We start from the raw sequence: 27179 nt of genomic DNA, 5'->3' as shown, positions 1-27179 counted from the left end.
TATTGATTCTTAAAGAAGCCCCTTCCACTTTGACCACATCAAATGCTTTTCCAAAATATCCTTCACACCAAACAAGGATGCAGATGCTAACTGAAGCAAAACTATTTCTACCTTGCAAATACATCTATGAGGTGCATAACACTGTCTGATTGTGCATAGTCTCTTACCTGAACAAACAGCAGCAGTAGCAGCATAAATTACCAGTCCCCAGCATCCCATCTGAACTCCAGCGTTATAGGCGTGTAGCTCAGTTGAGTTAGAAGGGGCCTGCAACACACACAAATGCAAAGCCACTTTCTTGTAACGAGCGCATCTCAGAAACGAGTAACTGCAAGCAGGTCTGCCAAAGGTAACTGTTCTCTTACCTTTGGATCGCCCTGAAAAATGACTTGTCCCATGAAATCTGTATAGAACACAGCTTCAGCAATGATCGAAAACCAAGTTAAGAGGTGACAGACGCACAGTCTCAGCAGCTCCTTTGGCATCTTTAGCATTGACAACCACAAGAGTCTGACAGTGGTTTCAGTTTCCCCCTCTTCGCTCTCTGTGTCTCCACTTGAATTTGTTGTGCCACTCTGATTCCTGTGCCTGTACCTCTGTCGCTGCCGCTTCTGCATGTCATAGATATCATTCATGCTGCGTGAGGACTTTATCAAGACAATGGCATTGGCCCGACGAAAGCGATAGCGGTGGGAACCTATTTTGCCATAGTATGAGAAGGTGTAAGATGGCTGACGGTAAAACATGTGCCTCCGCCTTCGCATGGAATTTGAAGTACTAGATTGCTTCATGCCTATTCTAGCGTGTCCGTTGAGGAACTCTTTTGGTAGGGAGCCGTTGACATTTGGGACTTTATCTTCATTTAAGCGATTATCAAGCAACATTTCCTCCTCTTTCTCATTGTCCCTGAGGAAAGCAGACAGGTGGTTGAGTTTGGACTTCATGATCTCTTGGCTTGTGTTGTGGGGAGTGTTGGGATACGAAGCATCCTGAAAAATGGAGGGTTCGATGTCATGCAGAAAAAGCAGCTCCGATTCAATTTCCAATGTAGCATCAGGCATGTGTAGAACTGAGTCGCTCTTGCTTCTTACAATGTTCACCTCAAGGAACTCCATATTGAGATCATGCTCTGATTGAACCTCATCATGGAACATAGAGGCTCCATATGGGTCTTCCTCACTGATTACATTCAGTCGATTTAGAGGGGGGAGACTACCACTGAATTTGACACTGGAAAGTGTGTCTCCTTCATCATCAATCCTGTCCTGCTGAGGGTTATATTGCTCTTCTTCAATGCTAAAAAGGTGGAGAGCAACTGAGACAGAGAAAATAATGGCTGCAAAGAAGAAAAGGACTTGCTCTTGAGATTTAAAAATACCACCTAAGAAGGTCTGTGTCCAGTCCAGCCCTCCTAACATATAACCAATTGCTCCTCCAAGACCTGTGGAAAGAAAAAATGAGAAGTGAGCTCAGGAAAAAAATAATTAGGCCACAACTCATTCATCAGGAAGACTTGACAGCTGCCAAAAAACACATCAGCTAACTCCATACCAGCTGAAAACGCATGGATGTTAAGGGCCATGTCTTGTTCTTCACTGTCCACGACATCCAACAAGTAGGCCCGAATTGGCCCTTCTGTTGCATCAGCGCAAAAGTCCAACACCACAACACCAAGCACTGTGAGAACTATACCAATGGGTTGCTTGTCTGGGACATCGCCAATAGCCAGACCTGGGGAAAAACGGAACAGGAATCTGAGCATGTTATTCAAAAAGGGAAAACTACTAAGCACAAGCTTAACTCCTTAAGGTGGCCAACACACTCACTGGAAATGTTCCTTTACAGAGTAAAAAGGCAATTTCAACTCTTTGGCACAGCTTCATGGAAGGTCTGGGACAAAGATTTTGTTTTTACATTTGTAAGACTGACATTTCTTTTTCAAAATGTTATTTTCAAAGTATGTCTTAAACCTCTGAGAGCATTGGATATTATTTCATGATCCTCAGATGTGTTTTCCTTTAAATGCTGAAGGCTGTTTTTGTAAGACAGCCACGGTGAGGAGAGCATCCAAAAGCAAAATGACATATTTCATCTGTCAGTTACAAACACAGGTAACTGCACTGTTGACAGCATTACTGACATGGTACCTGACATGCAAGGGTCACAGTAAATCACAATCAAGTGAAATTTAACCCCTTCACCTCTCTCTTTGCTTTTCTTAAACATTCATTTTTCTAGATCATTTTTACAAGCAAAACTTTTAGGAATGAAGCAACATGAAGGTATTTTGCATTGCAAAAAGCATCAGTCAGCTTCTGTTGATAGCACGGGATGAAATGCTTTTTTTCTACAAAGTAGAAAGGCAGCATTAGTATACAGCTGGAAAATGTTTCATGAAACAAACCATTGACAAAAGCATGAATTACTTGAATCAGAGAGATTTAGAGGTCACACATGCAAGACTGATAAAACCGTTAGCATAACTCATGAAAATGACTGCGGAAAGAGATGAACTGGCTAAGCCACCAAAAATCATCTAAATCTCAAGTGCATATTCAATCCTCATTTATACCAAGTCCTCTGAATGCTAATGAAGTTTATATGTGTCCCATACTAAGCTGAATCTCACAGCAGAAAACACCAGCAGTGTCCGTGCTTTAGATTTGTTGGAAACTTGAACAGTGCATATAGTGGAGAGAACAAGAGTTGAATAAGATCTACACATAGCTGTTCTCCTGGGACATGGTTCTATTACTATTAGGATTAGTGAACCTCTTCTTCAGCATGCTCTTGTGTTCCCTGTTCTCCTCACTACGACTCCTATTGCCAGAGGCCAGGGTATGGAAAATGGTACAAAACAATGACCACGTCAGTTTTTGCAGCACCTCCTGTAGCCCTAAATTGAAATTGTGATTGCCAGTAACTGGAGACTAAGGACAGGAAAGTGTGAACCTAAAATGGGAAGAAATCAGACAATAAGAGCATACAGGGTCCATTTAGAAGAAAATCTGGTTACAAATGAGGCCTCTTCCTGCAAAGAGCTTGACACCCCCTTTTGCGAGAGACTGGGAAGCAATGCCTTTTCTCTCTGAAAAGTGAGACAAATCACAATTTCAAAAACTTTAATTAAAGAGAGGCTAATATAAACTTTATCATATTGTGCATCTGTTCTAACTAGTAGTTCAAGTTCTGTCTTACGCTGATGTCAAGTGCTATCTTATGTCGATGTAAACTGAACATTGGCAGCAAATTTCTATCTTCTAGTATGGAACAGCTCTCTTACTTCAGTTCACTCCAGGTTCCCTTGAGAGGCACAGTGGTGTTTAAAGTGCCTTTCAGAAGACGGTTTTTGTTCGAGATGTATCATAACCATGTCCCAGGAACAGATGCATAACCTCTGTGTTTTAAAGAAATGTCATTGCACCGAAGTACCACTGGAGTATCTGGGAAAGCACAAGTTTTCTAGAAAGCTATGCAACAGACTGTATTACTGTGCAACAAAGAATTAAAGAAAAATTAAAGACAGTATTTTGTGCTGATTTATTAGAAGCCGAGACACTTTAAGCCTATAACCTGCATATGAGGTTTGCTTGCCAGTACCAATGGCTACCTGTGTGGAACTAAGAGCTTCCTATCAATTAAAATCTTGTAAGAAGGCTGCAGTCTAACATCTTGCATACATCTGGAGGAGGAGGAATAAGTCTTGGAGGCACAACAACAAAGTACAATTGCTACCATATGACAGCAATTCAAATAATATTTATTGCCTGGGTAAATTAAAAAAGGATAAGCTAAATGTCATTCACCTGAACAACTTGTCCACTGCAGTTTGCAGCAAATTGGAAACGATCATATGGCATCCCAATGTGGCTTTAAAAACCTAACATGCTGAGCCAAGGTAACGTTCCACTCATTTCCCTCAATTAGTAAAACTTTTTGACAATAGAACTTCATCTAACCCAAGATAAAAATGAGAGCCAAGAGGATGTTATTAGGTGCTAAGTTCCTTTCATTTGCATCAGTCCAACCATGATGTAAACATTTCCCCAAATGTACTTGCTGTCACCTCTCCTACACTAAATTTACAAAGAGATTGTAGATTAAGGTCTGTAGTAAACTATGTTCAAGGGAAACTATTTTTACCAGCTTTGATGGGGGCTCAGGAAAAATTATTTTCCCACAAAGTTTTTGATAAACAAATATTAACTGTGTTCTGGACTTTTTCAATACCAGGTCTAAGAAAAGCACAAGAAAAAGTGAAAAGATAATTTCTGAAATAATGCTGGAAACAGGATGTGTTGCCAGATATGCATTAAAGGGAAAATGGATCACAACAGGAAACATTTCCCTGTGAACAGGTTGCTACAATTTTCCCATGTCAAGGATCGACCAAATTCATCTCAGCAACTGCAAACGTGCTGGCAACCATTGTATTAATAACGCTGTATTACCAGTTACAGCTATGATTGCACAATACTTAGCACAGCACTGTAACTTTTGAGTGAGAATAAAAACATGCAAGATAGATAGCTCAAATGCAGCGTTGCAGAGATTTCTAACAACTTTAACATTAAACATATGTTAAATTAACTGCATATCATTATCTTTACTTCCTACATAAACATCTTAAAGCAGGTATGTATGTTAGCAGGAGATATACGCAGGTGATTTCCTCATTATTTACCTATAACAGAACCATTAAGGAAAAGTGCAACTCCAAAGAGGACACCAATGCAGAGAGCAAGAATAAAAGGCCGCCGGCGGCCCCAGCTCAGTGTGCAGCGGTCACTAGCCGAACCTATAAGCGGAGTGAAGATCAAGCCCAGGATAGGGCTAAGGAACCAAGTGAGGCTGTAGTATTGTTCAGGAAGACCTAAAACAAAGACAAAAATGATGTAAAGGTTACGTACTACACATTGAACAACTAACTTTATACATTAAACTTTCATACCTTTGGAACTGTAAATTGATCAGTAATTTACTTACAGTAAATTCTCTCCCAAATGAACAACTCCGTTAAGATTTCTTATCAATGGTTTATAAAAACAGCTAAGGAAAACACAGATCATTTATCTTTCAAAGACCTGGGCAATAAGAAGGTAGCAATAGGCATATTTAAGCTACTGGAAAAAAAAAAAAAAAAAAAAAGAGTTAAAAAACAACCCCAAACCCAGAAATACTTCACAGTGGACTCACTAGTCTACATTTGTTACTACTGCCCAAAACCCCACATTTTTGCTGAAGTAGCAGCCAAGGTCTGCTGTGTAAAAGCCAAATGGCTTTGTTGCATCCTCTCTCCATTTGTGGACTATGAAAAAAGCTTTGGGATGCTTGGAAAGGTACCTGGTTTTCATATACACATACCCACATCTCAACAAAAGTTTCAATGTCCAACAGGAGTTGAAGTTTATAGTGGTACTGTTCAGCTAAGACCACCACCACCAAGAGTTATTAAAGATTTAATGGATTGAGAATGATGGGCAGAATTTGACTGTCATATGAAATGCCCCATTTCTAAGCACAACAATGTTTACTTATAAAATTGAACAACGAACAATAAAAGAAAAAGCAATTATTCATTAACTTCTAGAGAAATCTAAGGAGCTTATCTCTGCTATCCTTGGGTTTTTTGGTTGTTGTTTGTTTTTTTTTTCCCTATAACCGAGGTGACTAGTCATAGGATCAGATGGAAACAAATTAAATTTAAATAAATAACATTTACCTAGGGAAAACAAACAAACAAACAAACTTGTTACAAATAATTTCTGGAGAAGGAAAGAACCCCCCAAGCCCCTGCGTTACCTCTCTCCCAACGGAGAGCAATGGCCTGCAGATGGCAGGCTGGCCCAGAGGAGCGCATCCACTCCGCTTCTGTGAGACCTGCCTCCCTCTCGGTTTATCAGTACAGGTCAGCTAACCACGTTTCTTAGCAAAGCATTGAAAACAAAACAATTTCTTGCAGTCCAACTCCTGCCATGCCTGAAAAACTCAGTGTCTCTACCCCAGGAAGGAAAACCATTTATTATTCAAAACCATGTATCGTGAGTGCAAGGAGGATTTGACCTTTGCTGGTGAGATCAACCTGTACCTTGTGCTCCCCGTTCAGCACATTGAGGCATCCATTACCGAGCAGGATTATACCAATCCCTGCCCAAAATAGCCTACGCTGCAAATCTGGAAGTCTAATCTCCTGCTGTTTAAAGTACCATCAAATCTTAACTAACACTGCTGACTTCTTCCACCAGATAAATCAGATTTTCCTGAGACTGTTGTGCACTCCACAGCAATGCAGAAATTATGTTATAGGAAAATAAGGTATTTTTTTTACCGTAAATAATAAATTTCATCATCAGGATTCAAAATCCAGGTCTGAGGCCAAGGTCTTTGTGATTTCACTCAACTTTGGCTAACAAACAAGCTAACGGCAACAGCCGCCTGGATGAATGAAGTGTTATTGGAAGAGACTTGCCTCTTCTGAACTCATCCAACCTGTGGTTTTGGACCAAATATGTCCATGAAGACCCTGCCCACAGGGGAATGGGCATGGCATCATGGTTTAGCCATCATTCCTTGTTACAGGCAGCTGAAGGCCTGTACCAGAGGCCAATACTTTGTACCAGCCCTTACCACGTACCTGTTCACTCCTTTTTAACTACTGCCTCCTTCAGTGGCAGGTTTTAGATCTCTAGGAAAGGGCTGTGTTCGTACAGATGGCACCTTGTTCACATCACGGTTCAAACTGCTACCTCTTGCTCAGTCTTTCCAACTGTTCACTGACGTCTTGGCTGACACGGAAGTTTTAGCTGAGACATACTTAGTAAAGGGGCATATTAGGTTTAAAGCTGTTGTTCAAGAAGCCATAGCTGTTAGCAACATTGCTCCCAGCCCCACACTTACTTGCACCACCCAGCTTCTCTTAATGAGTGCTATCCTAATCACAGGTGCAAGTCAGCAAGCCAGTAATCCAAATAAAAGTGCAGGGAAAAACCTCCATCTCCCCATAGTTTCAACATTCTCTTTAACTTCACCGAGTTTAACAGCTTTCCCAAGCACACAAGCAAGTTCAGGCGCCGTGGATTAACGGACACCTCGCCTGCTCCAGGATGCTAATGCTTATCAATGCCTCAGCTGGCATATAGATGGGGATGGGGCGGGGGAATCTGCTTTAAAAAAAAATGATGGGAAGGAGGAAATATTTAGTTCAAGGCAAGCAAAACTACATTGTAGGCAGGTTATGATTCATTTTGGGTGAATGATTTTTCTGCAGGACACAGAAGAAATGGCAATACGTAAATACTCATCCCATTTTGCCTCCACAGTGCCATCCTGTTGAGCAGCAGTTATGCATCAGAGGTTGCTACTGTGTGATGCCAAGTCACTGCAGTGAGTCTGTTTTAAATAAAGTTAGAAGTTTAACCAATGTCACTGATCTTTACTGTAGTGATTGCCAACATCTGAAATAAGTCGATGTCCTATCACTGAAAGAGGGCTGTATGTAGAGAACAGAAGCTCGTTTTCTGATTTATGTTGTGACTTATGAAGTATGAGCTGGGACATCTTAATCTAGCTTATCCATCAGTAAACACTTGAGAGATGTTGGGATGGTTTTGCAGTAAATCATACAGTTGCTTTAAATAAACACTGGGGATGAAGGCTAGCAAGAGCTCCATTACTAGCATTACAAGCATCATCCTTTCTTATATGAATAAACAGCTTTAAATAGGGAGATGTAAAGTAAACCAGACAATTAAGAGACTAGACTCTCTTCTAATATTCCAACATCCATTGAGACAATCAACTCATTTTAATAGAGACTATGAGTAGAAACACAAGGAAACACTAGTACAGCTGAGACAAGCAATAGGAATGTATATCCAGGGACAGCGGGGGCTTGCACAGGTCACCATCCCTCTGTCCTTGTGGCCACCACTTTATCTGTCTCCAGTCTACAATGGCACTTGCCTGTGGCATCTACAAATTTTAATTAAAAAAGTTCTGAAAACAATTAATCCATTTGAAATTATGATTGAAAATGACTTCTGCAGAGAATTAAAACCTGTTCAAAAATATTTTTCCTTCAGCTATAAAAACTGCATGTTTCTAAATTGGAAAGATAGGGTTGTTTTTTTCTGCTTTAGAGCCAGAGTTAACCAACTGTCAAAAAGAAATACCCTTAGACTATGAAAAAACACAGTGATTTTTACTGCTGGCATTACTTTGACTTCAGTACTATCAAGATCAACTTTGCATGTAATAACTTAAAATCAGATAATCAGATTAGGGCCTACATGTGAGGGCGGTGAGGCACTGGCACAGGCTGCCCAGAGAAGCTGTGGACGCCCCATCCCTGGCAGTGCCCAAGGCCAGGCTGCATGTGGCTTTTGGCAATGTGGTCTCGCGGAAGGTGTCCCTGCTCATGACAGTGAGGATGGGGCCAGCTGACCTTTAAGGTCCCTTCAGTCTCAAACCATTCTATGGTGATTCTATTATTCTGGTTTGATTTTACAGGCCAGTGAAAGAAAGGAAAAGCCCCTGTTACATGCCAGCAATTAGAGAGTCTTACCTTCCCATGTAAGAGCCAGAGGAAAGAGACTGAAATGCTTTGAGACGACTTTATTTTCACTGACTGAAAAGGGCGATCTTCCTAACATTTAAGTATTATAAATAAAAGCCTAAATCCAAATGTTTACATTGAAAATGGCATACTTTGCAAAGACAAGAATCTCAGTGATTTCAGAACAGAGCTAGGGATACAGCTTTTATGGAAGGGTAAAAAGGACACTTAAAAATCCAAGACTATTATATTTGGAGATCTTTCCTTAGCCAAACCACTGTGATATTTTTTTATTGAACTACTCTTTAGCAGCCAAAATATCTATCTTTAGAAAAAGAGACCATGATAAAAATCTATACAAGAAGTAATAGCCCCATGCCAAGAAAAATGGAAGAATTTCTAAAAAGCTTTCAGTGCTCCTCCAAGTAAACAGGAAAGGGATAACTTTCAAGTGAAACATGAGCAATTCCCACAGATTGTATAATGGTAGGAACCATCAATGTGAGCATAACCTGCTTTTTCCCTTGCTGGAGAAGTCATGCTATAGGACTACTTCCATAACCTAAGCGGCAGGGCTCTTATAAACTGTATTCCAAGTGTAAGCTAGCAGTTTATAAAATCATCATATGTGTTTTACATAGAGTTATGCAGAACTCAAAATACTTAAGTGAAGTGTATGACTTCTCTTTACTGTAAGTATGTAAACTGTGATATCATTACATTAGAATGTAGTTGGTTACTTGTGTGGAAAACTACTGAGTGGGGTTAGAGAAGATTCCTGGCAGGAAGATGGTGCATGTGCAAGCTAAAATAAAACAGCACAGGAAAAATAAATTTGCTGAACCTGTCTGACAGACAGCAGACTCCTCACCTGAGTAGTGTACGGGTAGGCAAACAGAGCAACCATTTTAGCAACGGGTAGTAAAGTTTGTTACCCAAAGCTTCTTTTTGCATTTGCTTTCTCTGTCTTGAAGTTGAGATGTTACTGATGAGCTGTAGTCTACCCAGTCAACCAAAACTCTACAAGGCAACAGTTCTGGAGCCTGTAAGAGCTTTCTCTCTCTGCATAGATGTAGCTGTCACCTCTGCTGTCTGCACTCAGCACTGCTGCTGCAAAGTCAAGACTTTTGTAAAACTCTCAGCCATGTTGTACCACGGGTCTTGCAGAAAGAGCTTTCTGAGGCACTGAGCACTACCTCCACTGTCCCACAAATCAAGACTTCAAAACACACCTTGCAGATGTTCTTCATAAAATTCATGCTTCATACTGGCAGAATCTACAGGACCTACATCATTGCAACAACAGGTTCACTTTAGCACTAGTCGTTTTTGCATATAAGTGAGAAAGTTCCAAACAGACAAGGAGGACTCCAGTCCCAAAATACTTCTTTCCCTTAAAAGAGGCTGGTTCTGGTTTTAGTATCTCAAATGTCTGCATACATGATATGCATGTTTAGGTTGGCGTGTATGATTTGGCAGTAGAAGCAAAATAAGTAAGACTGAAAGTTGAAAAAGAGATTGTGCGTGTATATATACATCTCTATATATACATATACACACACCACACACACCCCAAAACCCAAGTCTTCCACAGTTTGCTGCCTCACAAGAATGAGCTCCAATAATGAAACTTTACAGAAATTACGCCTGTGAAGGGCACTAGGCAGTTGAGGAAAGTAATTACGTACCCTAACGGTTCCTTTCTCTGCACATACGTGCTGCTATACCTACAGAACGTCACCATTTTATACAATGAAGACAGTCAAGAAGGCATTGCAAGCCAGGACAAGATGATGATAAACAGAAATGAAGAGATAAAAGGGAATGTTTTGAGACCAGATTTCTTCCGATACCCCATCTAGTGGCAAGGACTCAGCTCCAGCACATATTTTAAAGAAACTTGGCCACAGTGGTGTGCCCAGCCAGCAGCACTGCAGCATCTAGCCTCTGACATGCAGAACAGATGTACGGGTGCAGGTTTTGACTAGAATTCAAGGCAGTATCACACAGCAAGCTTGTCATCCATATGACTGCCTCACTACAACCTCTTACAGCCAAATGTGAAACGACCCAACTGCTGAGAGCTGCTACACCCACCTGGAACAGGCTGTAACTAGACTGGGACTGATTTCATATGGCCAAGAGAAGTATCACACAGCATATGCCTTTACCAAAGGCTGCTGAGACTCACAGGCAGGCTCAAAGGCCAAAGCAGCTGCATCCCATTACCAGTTTAATGTTGTTTCTTTATTTTGTCTGTAATTTTCCACCTCCACGTTTGCCTTGCCAGGTAGCAGCTCTAACAGTGAACCACCATCCACCAACCCGGAAAAGTAACCTGGTAGCCTCTTGGTGGAGGAATAATAGCTGGAGGATTATTATTTAGCCTTTTACTGACAGCTAATCTGAGGAAACACCGAGGAGGAAAAAAACATATTGGATAAACAAGGTTAGTATTTGTGCCGTGAACTGAATCTGGAGCAGGTCACAAGGCAAACTCAGAAGTCTCATACAAATCAGTGAGGAAAAGAGCAAAACACAACAACAGCTTCTGTTAGCAGTGACGACTGCCACTGAGACCCTTGTAATATGGCATTTCCCAGCCAGCTACAAACAAACAGGACACTGGCTTCTAGTAAATAAGGGTTTGTTTTTTCCCAGACAAAAAAAGTGCCCCAACAATAGTGGGACCAGCACTGCTCACGGTTCACAGGAAATGCTCACTGTGTCACCATCAGTCTAAGGGCTGCGTGAGGTCACGAGTTACATGGAAGAAAGATTAAGTCACATGCAGCAGTTTCTATTCAAAACCTCTTTTTGATAAGTTCTATTGGGGGAAAAATGGTTCTTTATAAGCTTAACAATAAGATCTGATATGGGAATAGGATGCTAAGCTCCTATTTTCATTTGTCAGAAATCATCACCTACAGACTTGTTTATACACTTAAAGTAAACACCATACAAAATTCAGAACTAACATAAGAAGCTGTCATGCCCTGCAAATACTTTGTATTCCACAACTTCATCCATGTATAAAATACTGTGTATTGCTAAAGATAGTTCACATTGATCTGTTTAAAAATGCATTGCTTATACAAGCTGCTTTGTTTAGACTGTAGTTTTCAAGAGTGTAGGCAAGCAAAACCAATGCTTGTCAAAAAGCTGTGAAAAAGTTAGAACCCCAGTATCTGTTCTTCATCTTGTTACAACAGAATCATAGAAACCACTGCAAACCCGAGTATTGTAGCTTTGGAGCACCTGTATGAGGAACAGGGATTTCAGAATGCAGTTGCAATCATTTCATAAATGCACCCCGATATCCACTCTCTGATATTTAAAATAAAAATACGCAGCTGCCACACATTTAGGTCCCCCTGAGAAAATGCAAACAAGCTGCATGCCTATTTTGACAACTATCACCATGAAACTTCAGCTACAAATGCTTTTGCTTCTTTCTATCTCCCCTCAGATTTTAGGGCTTCCAATGGTTTAGCGCTCGTGTGGGATGCTGAGCTGCCAAGAAAACCATATCCGAGCCAATATATGTTGAACCAATGCACTGAAGTAGGCTTGCCTCGTGGTCTAAGCACTACTGCAGTACAGTCAGCACTTGCACGTTGAGTTTATTGCACCCACGAGAAACCACTTTCTAACTTCTGGATTGCAATAGGAACTCTGACCAACAGGGAAGGGATATGAAGAAGCACAGTAATTTCTCCTGGTGCCCACTGCCATGCTTTGAGCAGCTTCCAAATGTGGGAGTACAAGTTTTTAAGAAAGAAATAATTTTAAGTACTACCTGAAATCAGAGTCCAATATCCAATGAGATGAGAGAGCCTCTCATTTGCATCCCTAATGCTACAGTATCATAACAGCTGCTGGGGTGAGAATAAATGAAGTCCTATACTGAACTTCATTTTTACGTGAAAATTTTGCTCTTTGTTAAATTTCGCTTGCCCAGCCTTTATGATACAATGACACTTGCTCAAGCCAAGTGCTGTTCAGATGCCACTCTAATCAAGCAGCAAACAGCACACCCAACACTGGAGAAAAAAAATAAATACTGACCAATACATGTGATAAGGCTCAATTTAGTTGCAAGAGCGCAGGTGGAAAAACTCAGAACAAAATTGGCACTGTGTGGTTTTTAATTGCTCTAGCTTTCTACATAAAAATGATAGCCTATCAAGTTGTCAGGCATCTTTATTCTCTCAGTGTCTCAGAAATGACCTATTGCAATAAGCATCACATAAAATAGGAGCAATATCAAAACCGTGGCTTCAATCTTCCCACTAGTAAAATTCACATCCTGAAATTCTTCTTGTGCCTGTCAAACAAGAGCTTTTCTGCTTAGCCTGCAACATTCACAAGCTGTCAGCATGTTATATACATCTTACAGGCAGAAGTACGTGCACTCTGCAATCTGAACATACTTTTCTGGAGCACAAACTATCACCCACTTGCAAGAAGTCTATCCACTCCTTCCCCCTCCTGTTTAGCTCTTGTCAGCCGGGATGCCTGCACAACGGCTGGGAGTGCTGGGCTCTCTGCCTCACTTAGCTGATTTGTTCCTTTTCTGGATAACATGAAGTGAGGATAGTGCTGCCTTCTTGGTGCAAACAGGGAATTAGCTGTGGGACATGAGAGTGGAGGGATAAAGCACAATTCCTTCATTTGGATGGGGTTATCAGCACTGAGGGGTGTGATAATCGAAAGAACAAATAATTAATAGGAATATTACAAGGGCATAAAAAGCACAGTACTTCGCAGGACTGACATCCAAGGGCAAAATGCAGACAATTCTTTCCAGAGTTACCAGCAAAAGCCAGCTGCAGCCCACCCTGAATGCATCGGGAAAAAATCCACAGGACCAAAGAGGCACTTTGCAGGGGAGAGGGCTGGAACACTGTGTCTTCCTCTTCCAGGATGGTGACCTGCTACCTGCATTGCTGTGACATCCAAAACTTTTACAGCAGATTCATACCTTTAAAACGCACCTACATTTCTGCTTTAGTCACTCCCTGTCGTAAGGACAAGATGATAGATGAAAGCTGAATCTAGATTTGAGATATATGAACAAATAATAGGAATATTTAAAAGATGAAATTAGGTTAGATATGCTGGAAACAATGCCCAACATTTCCTTAAAACTTTATTTCAAATCTTAAATTTCCTTAGTAGCTGGATGCAAACAAGTCACACTTCTGCAGCAGAACCAACTTCCAAAAATTTGGAAATAACTACAACTGTTACATGCCCTGCCTACAAGTAGACTAGAGCCACCCGTTTTGAAAGAACAACTACTAAACTGGTAATAAGGCAATGCTCTTGCTCTTCAGCAGCTTCAGTACAGAAACATTGGTGCAGTGTTTCACACACAGAGTCCTCAAGGTGTTTTTTAAGCCATAGAAGGGTAATATCCCCTTCTGGCAAAGCTATTCTGCCTTTCGGTACAGCAATAACTTTTGATTTTACCCATGCAATAGTATGCCAGCAGCAGCCACGTTGGGTTAAATAACACTTCTGAAAAATGGAATTAAGGAAATAACCAGCAGGCTTCTTAAAGGATTTCATCATCCAGTTTTCCCATTTTCTGTCCGCTCAATTATTGCTTCTCAGCCTCCTACCACTGTCCTCTCCTCCTCATATTTGGCAACCGTGGGAGTCATCAGTGTTTCATTAAGCTCTGCTGCTATACTGCTGTTCTGCCAAAGTTGTAGAAAGGTTTATGTGGCTTCCCTGACAATTTCTAGTTTATAACCTAGTTTTATGATGCTGTGTCAGGAAAGAGAAGCATATGTTAAGAGAAGGGAGCCAAAGGTACGTGTGGAAGGCGGAGAAGGGAAGCAAAAGCCTGAGAACAGCTGAGGTCTGAGGCACTGGAGAAAGAACACACGCACTGATCTGCAGGCAGGCAAATACGGTTTTCCTTTTAGTGTAATCACAAATACTGTCAAGTAAAGCTTTAATTATTTATTTTAAAGTTTCTAACCCTCCTACTAACCTACTTCCACAGGAGCAACCTGTAGTAATTCAGGTAGAAGATTATTTCTAGCTTATTGCCCTTGTAACAATCCAGTTTTCTACTTCCTTATCCAATATATCAAGAAATTGCTAACAGACATATGTGCCAATATTAGCTACCCCTGCTGCTCCTGAAGGGGAGGAATCAAAGGCAACACATATGACATGCCCTGCTCAAGCAAAGACCAAAGAATCAATTACTGTTGTAGATTTTTTACTATAGTAAAAATGATAAGCAATTCCTATAGGTTGCACAAATTTCATCCTTACCAAAATTATGGTATTTATTTTTGCCAGGGTACATTCAGATCAGTGAAAAGCACCAGATTTACTTAATCCAGAAGTTGAACCTTTTATACTCAAACACTGAGTGCCAAACAAGCCTTCTCCATGCTGCAGCAGGTAATTAAGCTCCAGAGAGTGCGAGGAAACGCAACATTGCCAAGAGCTTCCATCCACTGCTGAAACTCATTCACTGCAGTTTTCCAGATGATTTATGTAATCTTTTTTGGCTCTGTTTTTAACTCTTTTTCCTCGCTCACTTATTAACCAATATTTAGAAATATAACACTTTGACACTAATAAGAAAACTGCATCACAGCACTTAATGAGCTGAAACTGAATACAGATTAAATCTGATGCAAATTCCAGCGTGCCGAACCAGCAGTAATAAAAAAGTTTCCCTTTAACCTCTACCAAAGAGCAGTTTTAGGGATATAACAAAGGTGTTTACATCAACTAAAAAGCTGAGAACTTTCTTCACGGTCCCAGAAAAGCGCAGGTTGTATTCAACGATACAGACTTATCAGTATAACCACCCAAGGTTAACCTCACAGTGTCAGTGTATTTATTCCCAGGCTGCAAATGCTGTCTCCTCGTGCTGGCCAGTTAAGCAAGCTGGAGATACAGGACTCAAAAGGTCACACGCAACTGCACTAGCATACATTTCCCATCACTCACAAGTGTCTAAATGTATGCAGACACATATATGAATGCAGCAATCAATAAATTGTTCTACCACAGTAATCCTTCCCTTGCCTTTACGGGATGTAATTAAAATGCATCAGCTGTACATGATGCCCCACTTTGACTCCGCACACATTACGTAACACTGCAGCACTTCACCACTCTGTCTCGCTGCAAGATTAGACATCAATTACAGTGACATGTGTTGCCTGAAGATACACAGCATCCCAGTTTATCCAAAGCTCAATAGCGTTTTTCGTCACCACTTCTAGAATATTGGCAAATAATAAACAAAGGCACTTTGACTCAAACGGTCTTTACAATTCCCAAACTCAAAAGACTTTTACATGTACAGTAGAAAAATCTTTCAGCACCAACTCGTAAGCCTGTTATGTTACTCAACAGTGGAGCTTTTGTTGCAGCGATTAACATATAAATACCCTGGAATATGACCATCTACTTACACAGCTGAATCAAATCCTAAGCAAAACCTGGTGTTAACACCAGGGTTTTTTTCCTCCAGGTAGAGCCAAACCTGAACTGTTAACTCTGGGTGTCCAACCCAGACTGAACTCTTTCCCATCCCCTAAAAATATATGGTTAATGATCAACTTCTCCGTTCTGCCCTAACAAATTTTCAATTAAAATCATACTTGCTTAATGGGGACCTATTCAACATGGGGCTGGTCATAGCTGGGAGGGGGCTGCCCAGCAGCATCACAAGGCTGCAGTGAGCGTAGCCTGAGCCCTTGGTTGGGTGCTCTGATGCTGTGCTGTTCTGCAGTGCAAGGATTTTGCATCTAAGGAAAGCTTTGACTATCCTTCTGCACTGCTCTAACCAGACCTCAAGGGGAGGTAGGAGCGTGACGAACACAACTAAACAAGGGCAAGATGAAAAGCATGGCTAGGACATCCCAAATTTTGTAAGGCTCACTCAAGGTTGTCTTTTAAGATACCATTTCTAGCAAACACTGGGCTAGAAGGCATCACCTAGGTATCAAACTCCCATTCACTACAGCAGAAGTTTACACCTGATGTGTCTGCTCTACCCCACCAACCTCCAATCCCTAGGAAACCATAAAGAATCTAGTTCGCACTGCCAAACAAATGACTGGCACATATGTAGCCCAGCATGGCATCTAGTCCGTGCATCCAGGAACGGAACTTGAAAAAGGAAGGCAAACAGACTTGAAGGTAGCCAAGAAAGTATTTCTTGTCAAGCAGGCAGCCAGCCAGAGTATGGTCTGCACAACATTTGTGCCCTTGAATTGCAAGCAGCAAGGAAAACAGTTCATTTCCAGCCTCAAATTGTGGGTATTAGAAAATGCAGAAGGTGTACAGCAGAGTAAAATACAAGGAGCTTGTCTTTGCACATTGATAAAAATTATCCTCTTCCTCAATTTTTAGGCGTGACTACACATTTGGAAGCCGTGTGAAAACAGTGAGTCAAGAAAGTGGGTTTTGGCCTGTGTACCCCTGTAGATACCACCTGAAAACCTTCATCTTCTTGGGGATTACCGACCAAACAGTTGATCTTTAAATTTCAGCTGAGATCACATTTCCATAGTCCTTTTAAGAGCCAGTAATTGGTGCAGGCAGCTCCTTCTATAATTACCATAGCTGACCTAACACAAAAAAATATAACAGCTAATAAACATTATAGGTACCTCGTATAAACTTTATATTCTAAAAGCTGTTTTTTTCCAGCTAGAAGTGCATAAACTAGAGGGGGAAAAACCTGAATTAATCTACCTACACTCCTTAAGCCATTCAAGTCATGGCAGCCTCAAAGTGCTTTACTCCCCTTTTCAATACTCACTCAAAGCCTCCCAAAACGCCACCGTTCCTGTAACAGGCTTACAAACAGTGTATTGTTAATTGTTACTACACAGTAAAATCAGCCTTCTGGCCTTTCTAAAGTCTTTAGGGCTATAGGTTTGTTTATGACAGGAATAAACACTCTGCCTGCGATCACTTTCATCCCAATTATGCTACTACTGGGAAGCCTTACCAGCTAAAAGTCAGCAAAGAACAGTAACACTGCATTCACTTTTAAATTACTTGCTATTTTAAAGGTGTTGCTGAATTATAGATAAACACACTGATTCTTCTAACTCATTATTCATTGTATACTTTAAAAAAAGAGAGGCATTTTGAAAATAACCCATACTAAGCTCCTAAAGAGAAATTGCATTCCTCTACACAGTCCCCTTTATTGAGGTTAATTCCTCATGTGGCTATATCAAGCGAAACATAAATCCTATTAGTGCTTTTCTTATTTGCTTTAACAAATGAACTGCAAGTTGTAGTTTGCAGGCATGGTTTTCCACACAGACCACTGCTCCAGGAAAAACACTGCAATTCATCAGTTTTAACAATCTTTAGACATATGAATGCTGGTCACAGGACTATCATACAGAGAATTTTAATCAAGTGAGCACACACACCCCCCGCAAAAAAAAACCACAGTGGTTTTCCTTTATAACTATTCATGCCACCAACTGCCCACCTTGTGGGTAAAGCATTATAGAAAACCATCTTCTCAGATGAAATTATGTGGGCTGATTAAAAAGATGGTGTTGGTGTTTATGTTGCCTGCCTCAAACTTTCAAGTTTTCCTACATGCCACCTTCTATAAGCTTGTATGTTTTGGCTTGAACATGAATTTACATGAAACGCATTCTGCATGCGTACTGAGGAGATTTAAAAGCAGAGCTGCTTTCACATTGAAGTCTTCTAAACTTGAGCTACATAAAAAAAATCATCTTCTTAGTATTTTGAGCTTGCAGGGTCATACTACAAAGTTGCACACATGGGAAATTTTGGTAACTAGAGCAGAACTTAACCTCCAAGTCTCAGGCAGCACTCCAAGTAACACTCTTTACTGCATCCCGGAAGAGTGGCTCCTCCACCCTTACCGAGCTGTTTCAAAATTATACGACTTGCATTTATACATGAAGGATAATGAGACCCATGGAGTCATCGCTTTGCACCAAATAACTGGAAATAATATTTTGGAATAAAATGTAATCATACAAGATGAAAAAGACATCTTACCACAGATTCTCTTATGTGCAATCTTTACTTGCACGTGTTATGTTTCACAATTAGTGAGCCTATGCACACAAGGATAAATTTATCAAAATCTGAAGTTAACAAGCAGAGCGCACCAGCAAATAAGACAGCAGACACTTCCTTTACGAGAATTAGGCCCTAACAGGGGCCAAGTAGAACACAACTCTTCCAACCAACCAGACAAGTATTTTTAATCATATCATGAAAGGCAATTTTACTTTACATCACTCTGCTTGTAACCTTTTTCTTGTCATTTGGACTTATATATATATATAATGTTCCATTCTTTTATAAGTTACAGGTGTAGTCAGCAACGTGGCATTATTCATCCAACCAAGGAAACCTATATAATTTTTAAGATTGAAAACTAACTAATTCCCCAAGACTGAATTTGGCAATCCTTTAATATCTGACAGAGGGGAAGTTGTACTGAACCCCTCGCCTGAAGGTTACAGATCAAAAACATTTGAAAACTTAAACACGTTTTGCCACATCAACAGGGTAGGAATCCATAGTGCAGAAAAATAACCTTCCCCTTCATTTATCTCTGTAACCTCTCACATATGCTGACTGATGCAGTCCTTGGCACAAGATTTATGACCCATGACTTTGACTACCTCAGAGAAGAGGTGAGCACTTGTTAAGACTACTCCTTAATTAAACTACAGAGGAAGCGCCACCCTCAGCTTTTTAACTGATTACGTAATCTTATTTTCTCATTTCGTCCCCAAATAGCCTGAAAGCTCCCCCATGCACCTGTTCAGCGTTGCCACTGTTACACAGCGTGTCTGTATCTGGGGCCATGCTGCAAATCACTAGGGAAGGGGTGTCAACACTGCTGCTCACCACAGGTCGCTAACGACCTTGAGATGCTAGCCAGTTTAGGTTTGAAAACTGTGTTTCTTGCATATTGCTGTTTGTTGAGTCAAAAAGGAAAGGGGAAAATTTAAATTCAATTTTCATTTCAGACACATGAAAGTTTCCTTCTGCTCTTATTTAAAGTCAATATAAAGTAAGCATCATTCAATTTATGTGGCAAAGGCATTATTAGGAATAATTCCCTTAGTGAAAAAAACCCCAAACTTTTCGAATAAGCAGTTTTTCTAAAAAAGCAGATGTAGTGCAGAACCAGTACAAAGGTGATAAACTGACACTGAAGTCTAGCAACCAGAAACCTATTTTTGTAAAGTTTTACAGAATAACGACTCAAGGAGGGAGAGAAGGAGCAGAGCACCGTGCATCTGGTCTTCATTTCTGTTGTAGTTTGGAACAAAACCCCGGATTAGATGTTTCTGAGGCTGCAGTGGCATCCCATCGCTACATAAATTGTTTAATTTGCATCTGAGTACAATAAACAGTAATTTTTAAATCACCTGATGTAGTCCATGTAAGTCAGCAGGTATGCCTGTAATGAGTCTTCCTTGCCAGAAAATGTCTGGCTTCGTAATACATGATATGCCTGACTTTCCAAATCAGGCAAGGAAAACAACAGTGAATGCTGCAACAGTATCCACTAGAATTAATTAATACTGGTAAACAATCAGTTACCCAAATATCCGAGGCATTTTGTTGGGTTTAGATTCACGAAGATTCCTCCTTGAGCATCAAAATTTAGTATTACATCTTAGAATATGCAATTTAATATTAATTTTCCTGCCACCTACTGTAAAGTATGCAAACTTGAATTCCAGTCTCCAAAGAAATATTTTCATTCCCAGAAGTATCCAGATGTAACATTTGTAAGAGGTATTAAAACACCTCTAGATCAAGAGCTCATTTAAAAGCAGCAGGGTATTTTTGGAATTATGCAGATTATCCTGGAGGGCCTCAATTCTGATAGACTAAATTATTGAAAGACCATTGTTTACAGAGCAGCACAACTGATAAAAGGAGGAAATTCATGTTTTTAAACAGTCTATACCTAAGAACACAGAAAATGATCCCGCTCAGTTTATCACTTGAACCTGAAAGAACATAAATGATCCAGAGGAGGATAGAAATTCAAGGTTAAGACAATCTGAGCAGAAGCTATACAAAATTTATCGGCATATTAAGAGATTGCACTGCCTTGTGGTGGGACACTTGCCAAAGACAAAACTGATACTGAGGACAGAACCAGGCTGCTGTAGGGACTGATCCTTTTGATTCACTGTTCTCCATATTGACACTTCTGTGGAGAAAAAGTAGTTTTGCTTTGGAAATGTGTTAAGGCTTCTTCAGCTGACTGCAGAATCCGTTTCTGAAGACTGCCTGTCACAGTGACATTTGTTTTGACGTTATTTTATGGACACAGTTCTGGCTTCCAAGGAATTCAGTCTCTATTTGCAGAAAGTTTGCTTCATTAAAATGTTTTTTATTTAGTAATCTGGAGGAAGACGACGAAGTTACGATTTCGGCATTCAGCTGCTCTACCTCTGAAGTTTAAGCTCATCTAACTTTTCTTCAAAGTCTCCTTCCAGCTGCTATGCAAAACGTTGGTGGGATCCCACGCAGGAGTGCCTGAGTGGTTCCAGCTACCTAGGGCCTGCGTCTACGTAAACCAGCAGCTCTGCCCTCACACACAGCACTACTCACAGCCCTGGGAGATGGCATCTAACTAGTGTTAGATCAGTGTAATGCAGCAGCCACCATTCCCTATAATAAAAGAAACTCAGACTCAAATCCTTCTGTTTACCCAATGCCAAGAAGGTATTTGCATCTAAATCCTTCCTTTTCAGAACGCCACATGGACACTGGGCATTTCAAGGTTGAAACAACTTCATAAAGCACCTACTTTACAAAGGGATTCAGCATAAATGTGGACTGCTGAAACATGCTACAGTGACAGCACAGTTACTTAGCAGACCTGTGCTTTCATGAACTTTTATGCTATTTTACACAAATGGAACAGTTTCCAATGACAATGATTGGAAGGGGGGAAACCTTGTTTGCTGTCTTCCTCAGCAGCGTGCACGTGGATTGCATGTCTTTCCTCAAATGAGGAGTGACAATAAAGGACCTGAATATCTTCTCAGTTTCAAAGCGCAAGTAGAATCACCTACCAAGTCTAGCAGCACTTGCTAAGTGCTTTAGTGCTCTTGCCAGCCATTACCTGCTCCCAGCTAAGTCTTTTCTTCCCCTTTGCTACCTACTCATCTTACTCTTCTTTGTGAGTTTAGGCTTTCAGGTCATTCTGGTTGCAGGCAAGTTATGCTTCCTTGTCTGATGAAACCCTTTTAAATCCAGATTATTTCTGTAAAAAAACAGGTCACACTCAGTTTTCATGCTCTGTATCAACTACACCGCAAAAAATCCACCATGGGGCTTCAATTGAAGATCGCCAAATGTTAATACAGTATAGTGCTGAGTTTACTTATGGAAAAATCTGCATCTGTGCTGCTTTGTACCCACTGTTACTCAAGACTTCAGAGAGAGGAATATGTTTATGGAGTTACCTGAGCTACTGGGGATTTATCCAAACCAATGTAAATAAAATCTATGACCTGGTTTTCCCCTGTTTAGTTAAATGGACTTGTATTAAAATTTATCCTCAAACTGAACCAGCAGCTCAACACTTTTCCAATAATTTCTTGCAAAATAGCCTGCAGAAAGCATATCTGAAACCTTCTCAACCGTTGTTTGGATAAAAGAGGATGATTAAAATGGAGTCCCAGAGGGTGCATCGCAACAGAAACACTGTTGCAACAAGCACACAGGAGACTCAGAGAGGAACAGAGCTTAGCTTAAGGGGCTGCAGCTTTGACAATCCTCTTGAAGCAAGCTTTATTAAAGCATTTCATGATTTGGCAACAACCGGTTGCCATTCTTTTAATTTCAAAAGTGGCCTTAATTTTATTTCCTTGAAAAGTAAGACTCCTGTTCACTAAGGAATTCTCAGCCACTCCCTTTTCATTACCTGTTTCACAATCCACATTCAACAGAAGACCACTGATTTGAGTCTTGGCATGGCAAGTTTCAGAAGCTGGGTGCCCGAATCTTGGTCCTGCATCTACAAGTCTCCACCACCAGAACATCATCCAAAGGGTTGAAAGTTTTCTTTTTACACTAAAGAACAGGCAATTGCCTGCTGGAAAATTCCCCTGGTGGCAATTACTGTGTAACAAAGAACATGGAAACACTATTGTGTTTCATCTGTTAACAGGAGGGGAAAGCTACCTCTCAGAGTTGAGGGGCAAACTCAAACTGAAACTCAGACAGCCATTGTGCATGCACATATGTTCACATATTCACCCGACATCTTGCTCTCCTAGAGGCTGTTCAGACAGAAATATGAAACGATGTGGGCTTTGTAAATTTGGCTGAGAGTGTATGTGGGTGGAAAGAAGATTAACAGGAGGGGTTTAGTAGGAAAGAGGTTGCGTAAATGTGCGTGTTTAAAACCACTCAATTTTAGTACATTTTCAGGAGGCGAAAGTCTGCCCCTACTTCTCCCATCCTTTCCCTGCTACTCACAGGAGATCTTATAAGGGAGCACTAAAAATACAGGGATCCTGCAGTTCCTTGAGTCCAATACATGCCCCTTTCTACTCCAGAGCTGCCCGTGAAAGCAGAAACCTATAGGCTTGTCTTGGCTATAGCAACAAGGTGGGTCTGATGCGTGTGGGAGGAACAAACTGCAAGACAGTTCAGTGACCCAATGTTAAAAGACAAGTAAAAAGCACATTTACAATAGACAAAGAAAATCTAAAAGTCATTGGCTGATATGCAAACTAAAAACAACAAAAAAATCTGTATATAATTTAACATAGTCCCATAACCAGTTCATCACTATTAGCCTGTAGCAGTGTTATTAACTAGTCCTTATTTCTGCTGATTTACTAGATCTCCTTGGGACAGAAGGGAACAAGAGATTGGGAAAGAAAGGGAACACATATGTCAAAGTACTCCTAAGTCATTGCAGAAGTTTAGCCTCTCTTAAAACTTGGCTACTCAAGATAAAAAGGAGACAGCATGCTGGACAGGAAAGATTTACTGGTAGAAAGAAGCATCTGCATAAGGATAGAGATGTCCATTTCCTTCTTAGGGAGTGATTATTTTTGGAGGCCTCAAGCTCTTCCCACAAATCAGACTGAAATGTCTATCGCTGCAGAAAAAAATAGATTTGAGGAACGGAGATGACAAAACCAAAACCCAATTTTAAGCCCCCCATCCTTATATAAGAGCTGACAGTCTGCATTTTATACAGTATGCTTTGTCTTGCAGCATGCTTCCTCTATCAGTCCATAGTTCTCAGACGTGTTAGCATTCCTTGCATGTCATATGGTCCCTCATGCCAACCTCAGATCATACAAGCTCTCAAAAGGAAAACTTCTGAGGATTCAAAGAAGCGTTCTCACACACAATTTTTACTGCAAATACTCTTTATGCTAGGGGGGAAAAAAGTATTAATATTCCCACAGTACACAATTAAAAGATCAAGACCTTTTGTTAAAAATTCAGAATGGGAGAACACAGCACCAGAGCAAGTAGAAGACCTATTTTAGAAAATACGTAGCTTCTTTAGCAGATGTTCAGCCAAAAAAAAAGGGAACAAAACATTACCTACTGCTAAGTAATAGGAAACATCTTTCATGCTATAAGAGAAGCCTCTGAATTTCTTTGCACTCAACTTCCCTTTCCTAGTAAGGCTATTCATCCAAAAGTCACACAGTCTGTACAGTCCTAAAGCCAGCACAGATCCTCATGTTACCCCAGCTGAAAATCTGCCATGTGTTATCAGTTGTGCCTCTGAAGGCCAGATTCAGTGTTAAAGAAAAACAGAACATTGATATAAAAAAAGCTCTGTAAGTAACAGTTGTTGCACAACTGCCAGACCATGTGGCATTTGCCTTGATATGAAAATAAAGCATGTACTCCTACTGTCCCCAGGATTAACAAACTTATTAGCTGCACAGCACCTTTCTTTAAAGGTGCCTTAAATGCATCCTTAACCAAACCTTTCACTAAGGACCACATGCATTCAAAACCTGCTGCTATTGATTCGAGGTCAAAAGATATTTTATCTAAGAGAACAGTGACACGATATGAAGGCCTTACTGACTTGCTTGTTGGTTAAAAAACCCAAAAGTACAGTAAAGTTAGTCTTACACAACTCCTTAGTGGACATAAAATTAGTCCATAAGTAAAAAAATGATGGGTGGGGAGATTTTATAGGGCAATTAACGTGTGCCTCAAGCACAGCATTTGCTATTTTATACATTCCACAAATTAAGATTTGAATACAAACTTTACATGATCTTAAAGACCAGCTTCAAAGCTAACAAGGCTGAAAAATTTATTTAGTTGTTTATTATGCTCAGGTTTTGGGATCCACTGTAAATTCAATTTTTGTCTTTAGATTAGCTCTGTTACAGTCCCCTCTTGGGACAGGTCAGCTCTCAAGCCATTAATTCTTCCAAGGAGTAATTCAGATCCTGCAATTCACTGTCAGCATCAAACACAGCTACACCTGGGAGCCCAGATGCAGCTAGACTGTACAGGAATTTAACTTTGAGAATCAAAGAGCAGCTTACAGCAGCTCAAACAGTTTCGTCCTGTCAGACAAGGTAAGGCAATGCACAGCTCAAATGGTAAGATGCAGCTTTGTACAAAGACAGTTATAAATACATATAACCTTAACATAAACGTAACCTCTGGCAGAGATGAGGAATAAACTTCACTACTTTGAGCTGTGATAAAATAAGGAGTCAGTGCTGCTTTACGTTGAAGAGCTTCCCCCATCTACGAGAATTTTTCCAGCCAGTCTGCCTTTTTTCACTTGAATTACAGGCATCCTCTAAAAGCTCATCCAATCCCTTTGTTCCCCTTTCCCCCACCAGATTTCAGGTTTTTAGATTTCCTTTGATCTCAGGCTTAGCCTTAGGAAAACTATCCCCCTTCCACGCTGAACTGAGTCAGCAATTGATACCCTAATTCCTTTGAAGAAACAAACCTAGAAGCTAACTTACCTGTCAGATTTCATGCTTGGTCTCTAAATACATCTCCATAACCTCCTCTTTACCTACATGCATTCTTCTCAGACGGGTATCAACACTAGATTTCAATGGGGAAATTCACTACTTAATACTAAAAGTCTGCAATATTAAATCTCTTCAGCATAATGACTTTTCAGCTACCACACTGAGATTTCTCAGAATCAGCAGTTTGAATTATTGCTTAACACACTTTTTCCATACTGGCAATTTCACATGAACTACATTTGAAGACCCTTTAAGCATGGTCTGCTAAGCTTTAGGCTGGAAGAATTCTGAGTGTTAGATTATTTTTTTCTGAGCTAACATGTTTAAATGCTCTAACGGAGAAATGACAGCCCAAACTCCTGAACAGCTTTTCTACATGTATAAGACCTAAGAAACGTATCTCTTGCCTCTCATGAGACATGAGGAACCACAGTATTTTGCTGATTTGAAAGCATATAATGAGAAATAACTTATTTTCCAAATATTTCCAAAAAATAATCTATGGTATTCTGCTCTGCTTAGTTCAGACCTTCTCTTTATTAAAATTTATTAATTAGCATTGAAATACAGTTTCCATAAATGCTATTCCTTTGTGTTACTGCCTAAAAAGAACACCATGATCATGGTTATGCTTAAAATGACCAACTTCAACATTTAATGCTAAACTGGCTAATGTTTACTACAAGAGCCCATTAACTCTCACAGCAAAACAAAGTAATGCTATCACAGATAGGCACTCAGATACGAAATGCATAAAAATCAAGGTACTGTACCAGAGAAACAGCCCTAAGTTGAAGTGACATTATAAATGTAAGCAGCACATATAAACTGTTCAAGTCTTTTCCTTATGTAAATGTACATAGTTTCTTTTTAAAAGCACTAGTTACTATAATTTATGCAGAAGCATAAGGAACAGTTCTGGTGCTGACAATCACTTCTGTGCCTATTAACTATTCATAGAACACTCAATGACATTGGGAAGAGCCTTTGAAGCAATGGTAAAGGCTTTGCAAAGCTTTTTTATTAACTAGACAATGTAAAACTTCATGTTTACAGCTACCACTACTCAGAAAGCAAGTTTTTCACACTGAAAGAAGCAGCCACTCCAAGTCACAGAACAGAGATTTTTGTCTTTCGTAGTCCTAATGAAACAGGCACATGGATCCCACTTTTAGAAGCACTGTAATTCACTGGTTGCATTACAACCCGAATTGTGCTTGAATTACAACTCAAAGGATCTGAAATTACCCAATTACGTTATTTAATAATGGCTTAACGTGTCATTAACAGAAGCCATGTATTACAATTTCATTGAACGAGTTTCTTCAAAAAGCAGTTTCTAAGTTTACACTACACTAGTCATCAGTTTCTCCTCACTTTTATTCACTCAGTCCCTTGCAAAATAATCCTTAAAATGTATCCAAATTTTCCATGAACTGTTATGAACTGGAAGTAGTTTTAGAAATTTAATCCTTAGAAGCCAAGTTTAACGATGGAAGAAAATACACTGTCATCTAAACAATAGTAGGATTTTAATTCCCTCTCACAGATAAGCAGCATTAAGTACCAGATGTTTCAGAAAACAAAGGCCTCATCTTGCT

At 40.2% G+C, this 27179-nt stretch overlaps 1 protein-coding gene across 6 annotated transcripts in view; it reads right to left on the bottom strand.

Annotated features, from left to right (window-relative positions):
* SLC45A4 (solute carrier family 45 member 4) overlaps nucleotides 1-27179 on the bottom strand; it is a 90345-nt gene that overhangs the window by 8587 nt on the left and 54579 nt on the right. For 5 of the 6 annotated variants that reach the window (XM_027806084.2, XM_055703769.1, XM_005431840.4 and 2 more), the window contains 4 exons: nucleotides 4685-4873; nucleotides 1552-1731; nucleotides 366-1441; nucleotides 168-267 (listed from right to left, as the gene is read on the bottom strand). In XM_027806084.2, the coding sequence (XP_027661885.1) occupies nucleotides 168-267; nucleotides 366-1441; nucleotides 1552-1731; nucleotides 4685-4873 (1545 nt within the window). The remainder of the gene's footprint in view (nucleotides 1-167; nucleotides 268-365; nucleotides 1442-1551; nucleotides 1732-4684; nucleotides 4874-27179) is intronic. The other variant, XM_014279582.3, reaches the window with a different exon arrangement.

The sequence above is a fragment of the Falco cherrug genome, chromosome 3, assembly GCF_023634085.1.
Source record: "Falco cherrug isolate bFalChe1 chromosome 3, bFalChe1.pri, whole genome shotgun sequence".
Lineage (NCBI taxonomy): Eukaryota > Metazoa > Chordata > Aves > Falconiformes > Falconidae > Falco > Falco cherrug.
Note: the sequence above shows the minus strand (reverse complement) of the source record. Positions and strands in the feature narration are given on the sequence as shown.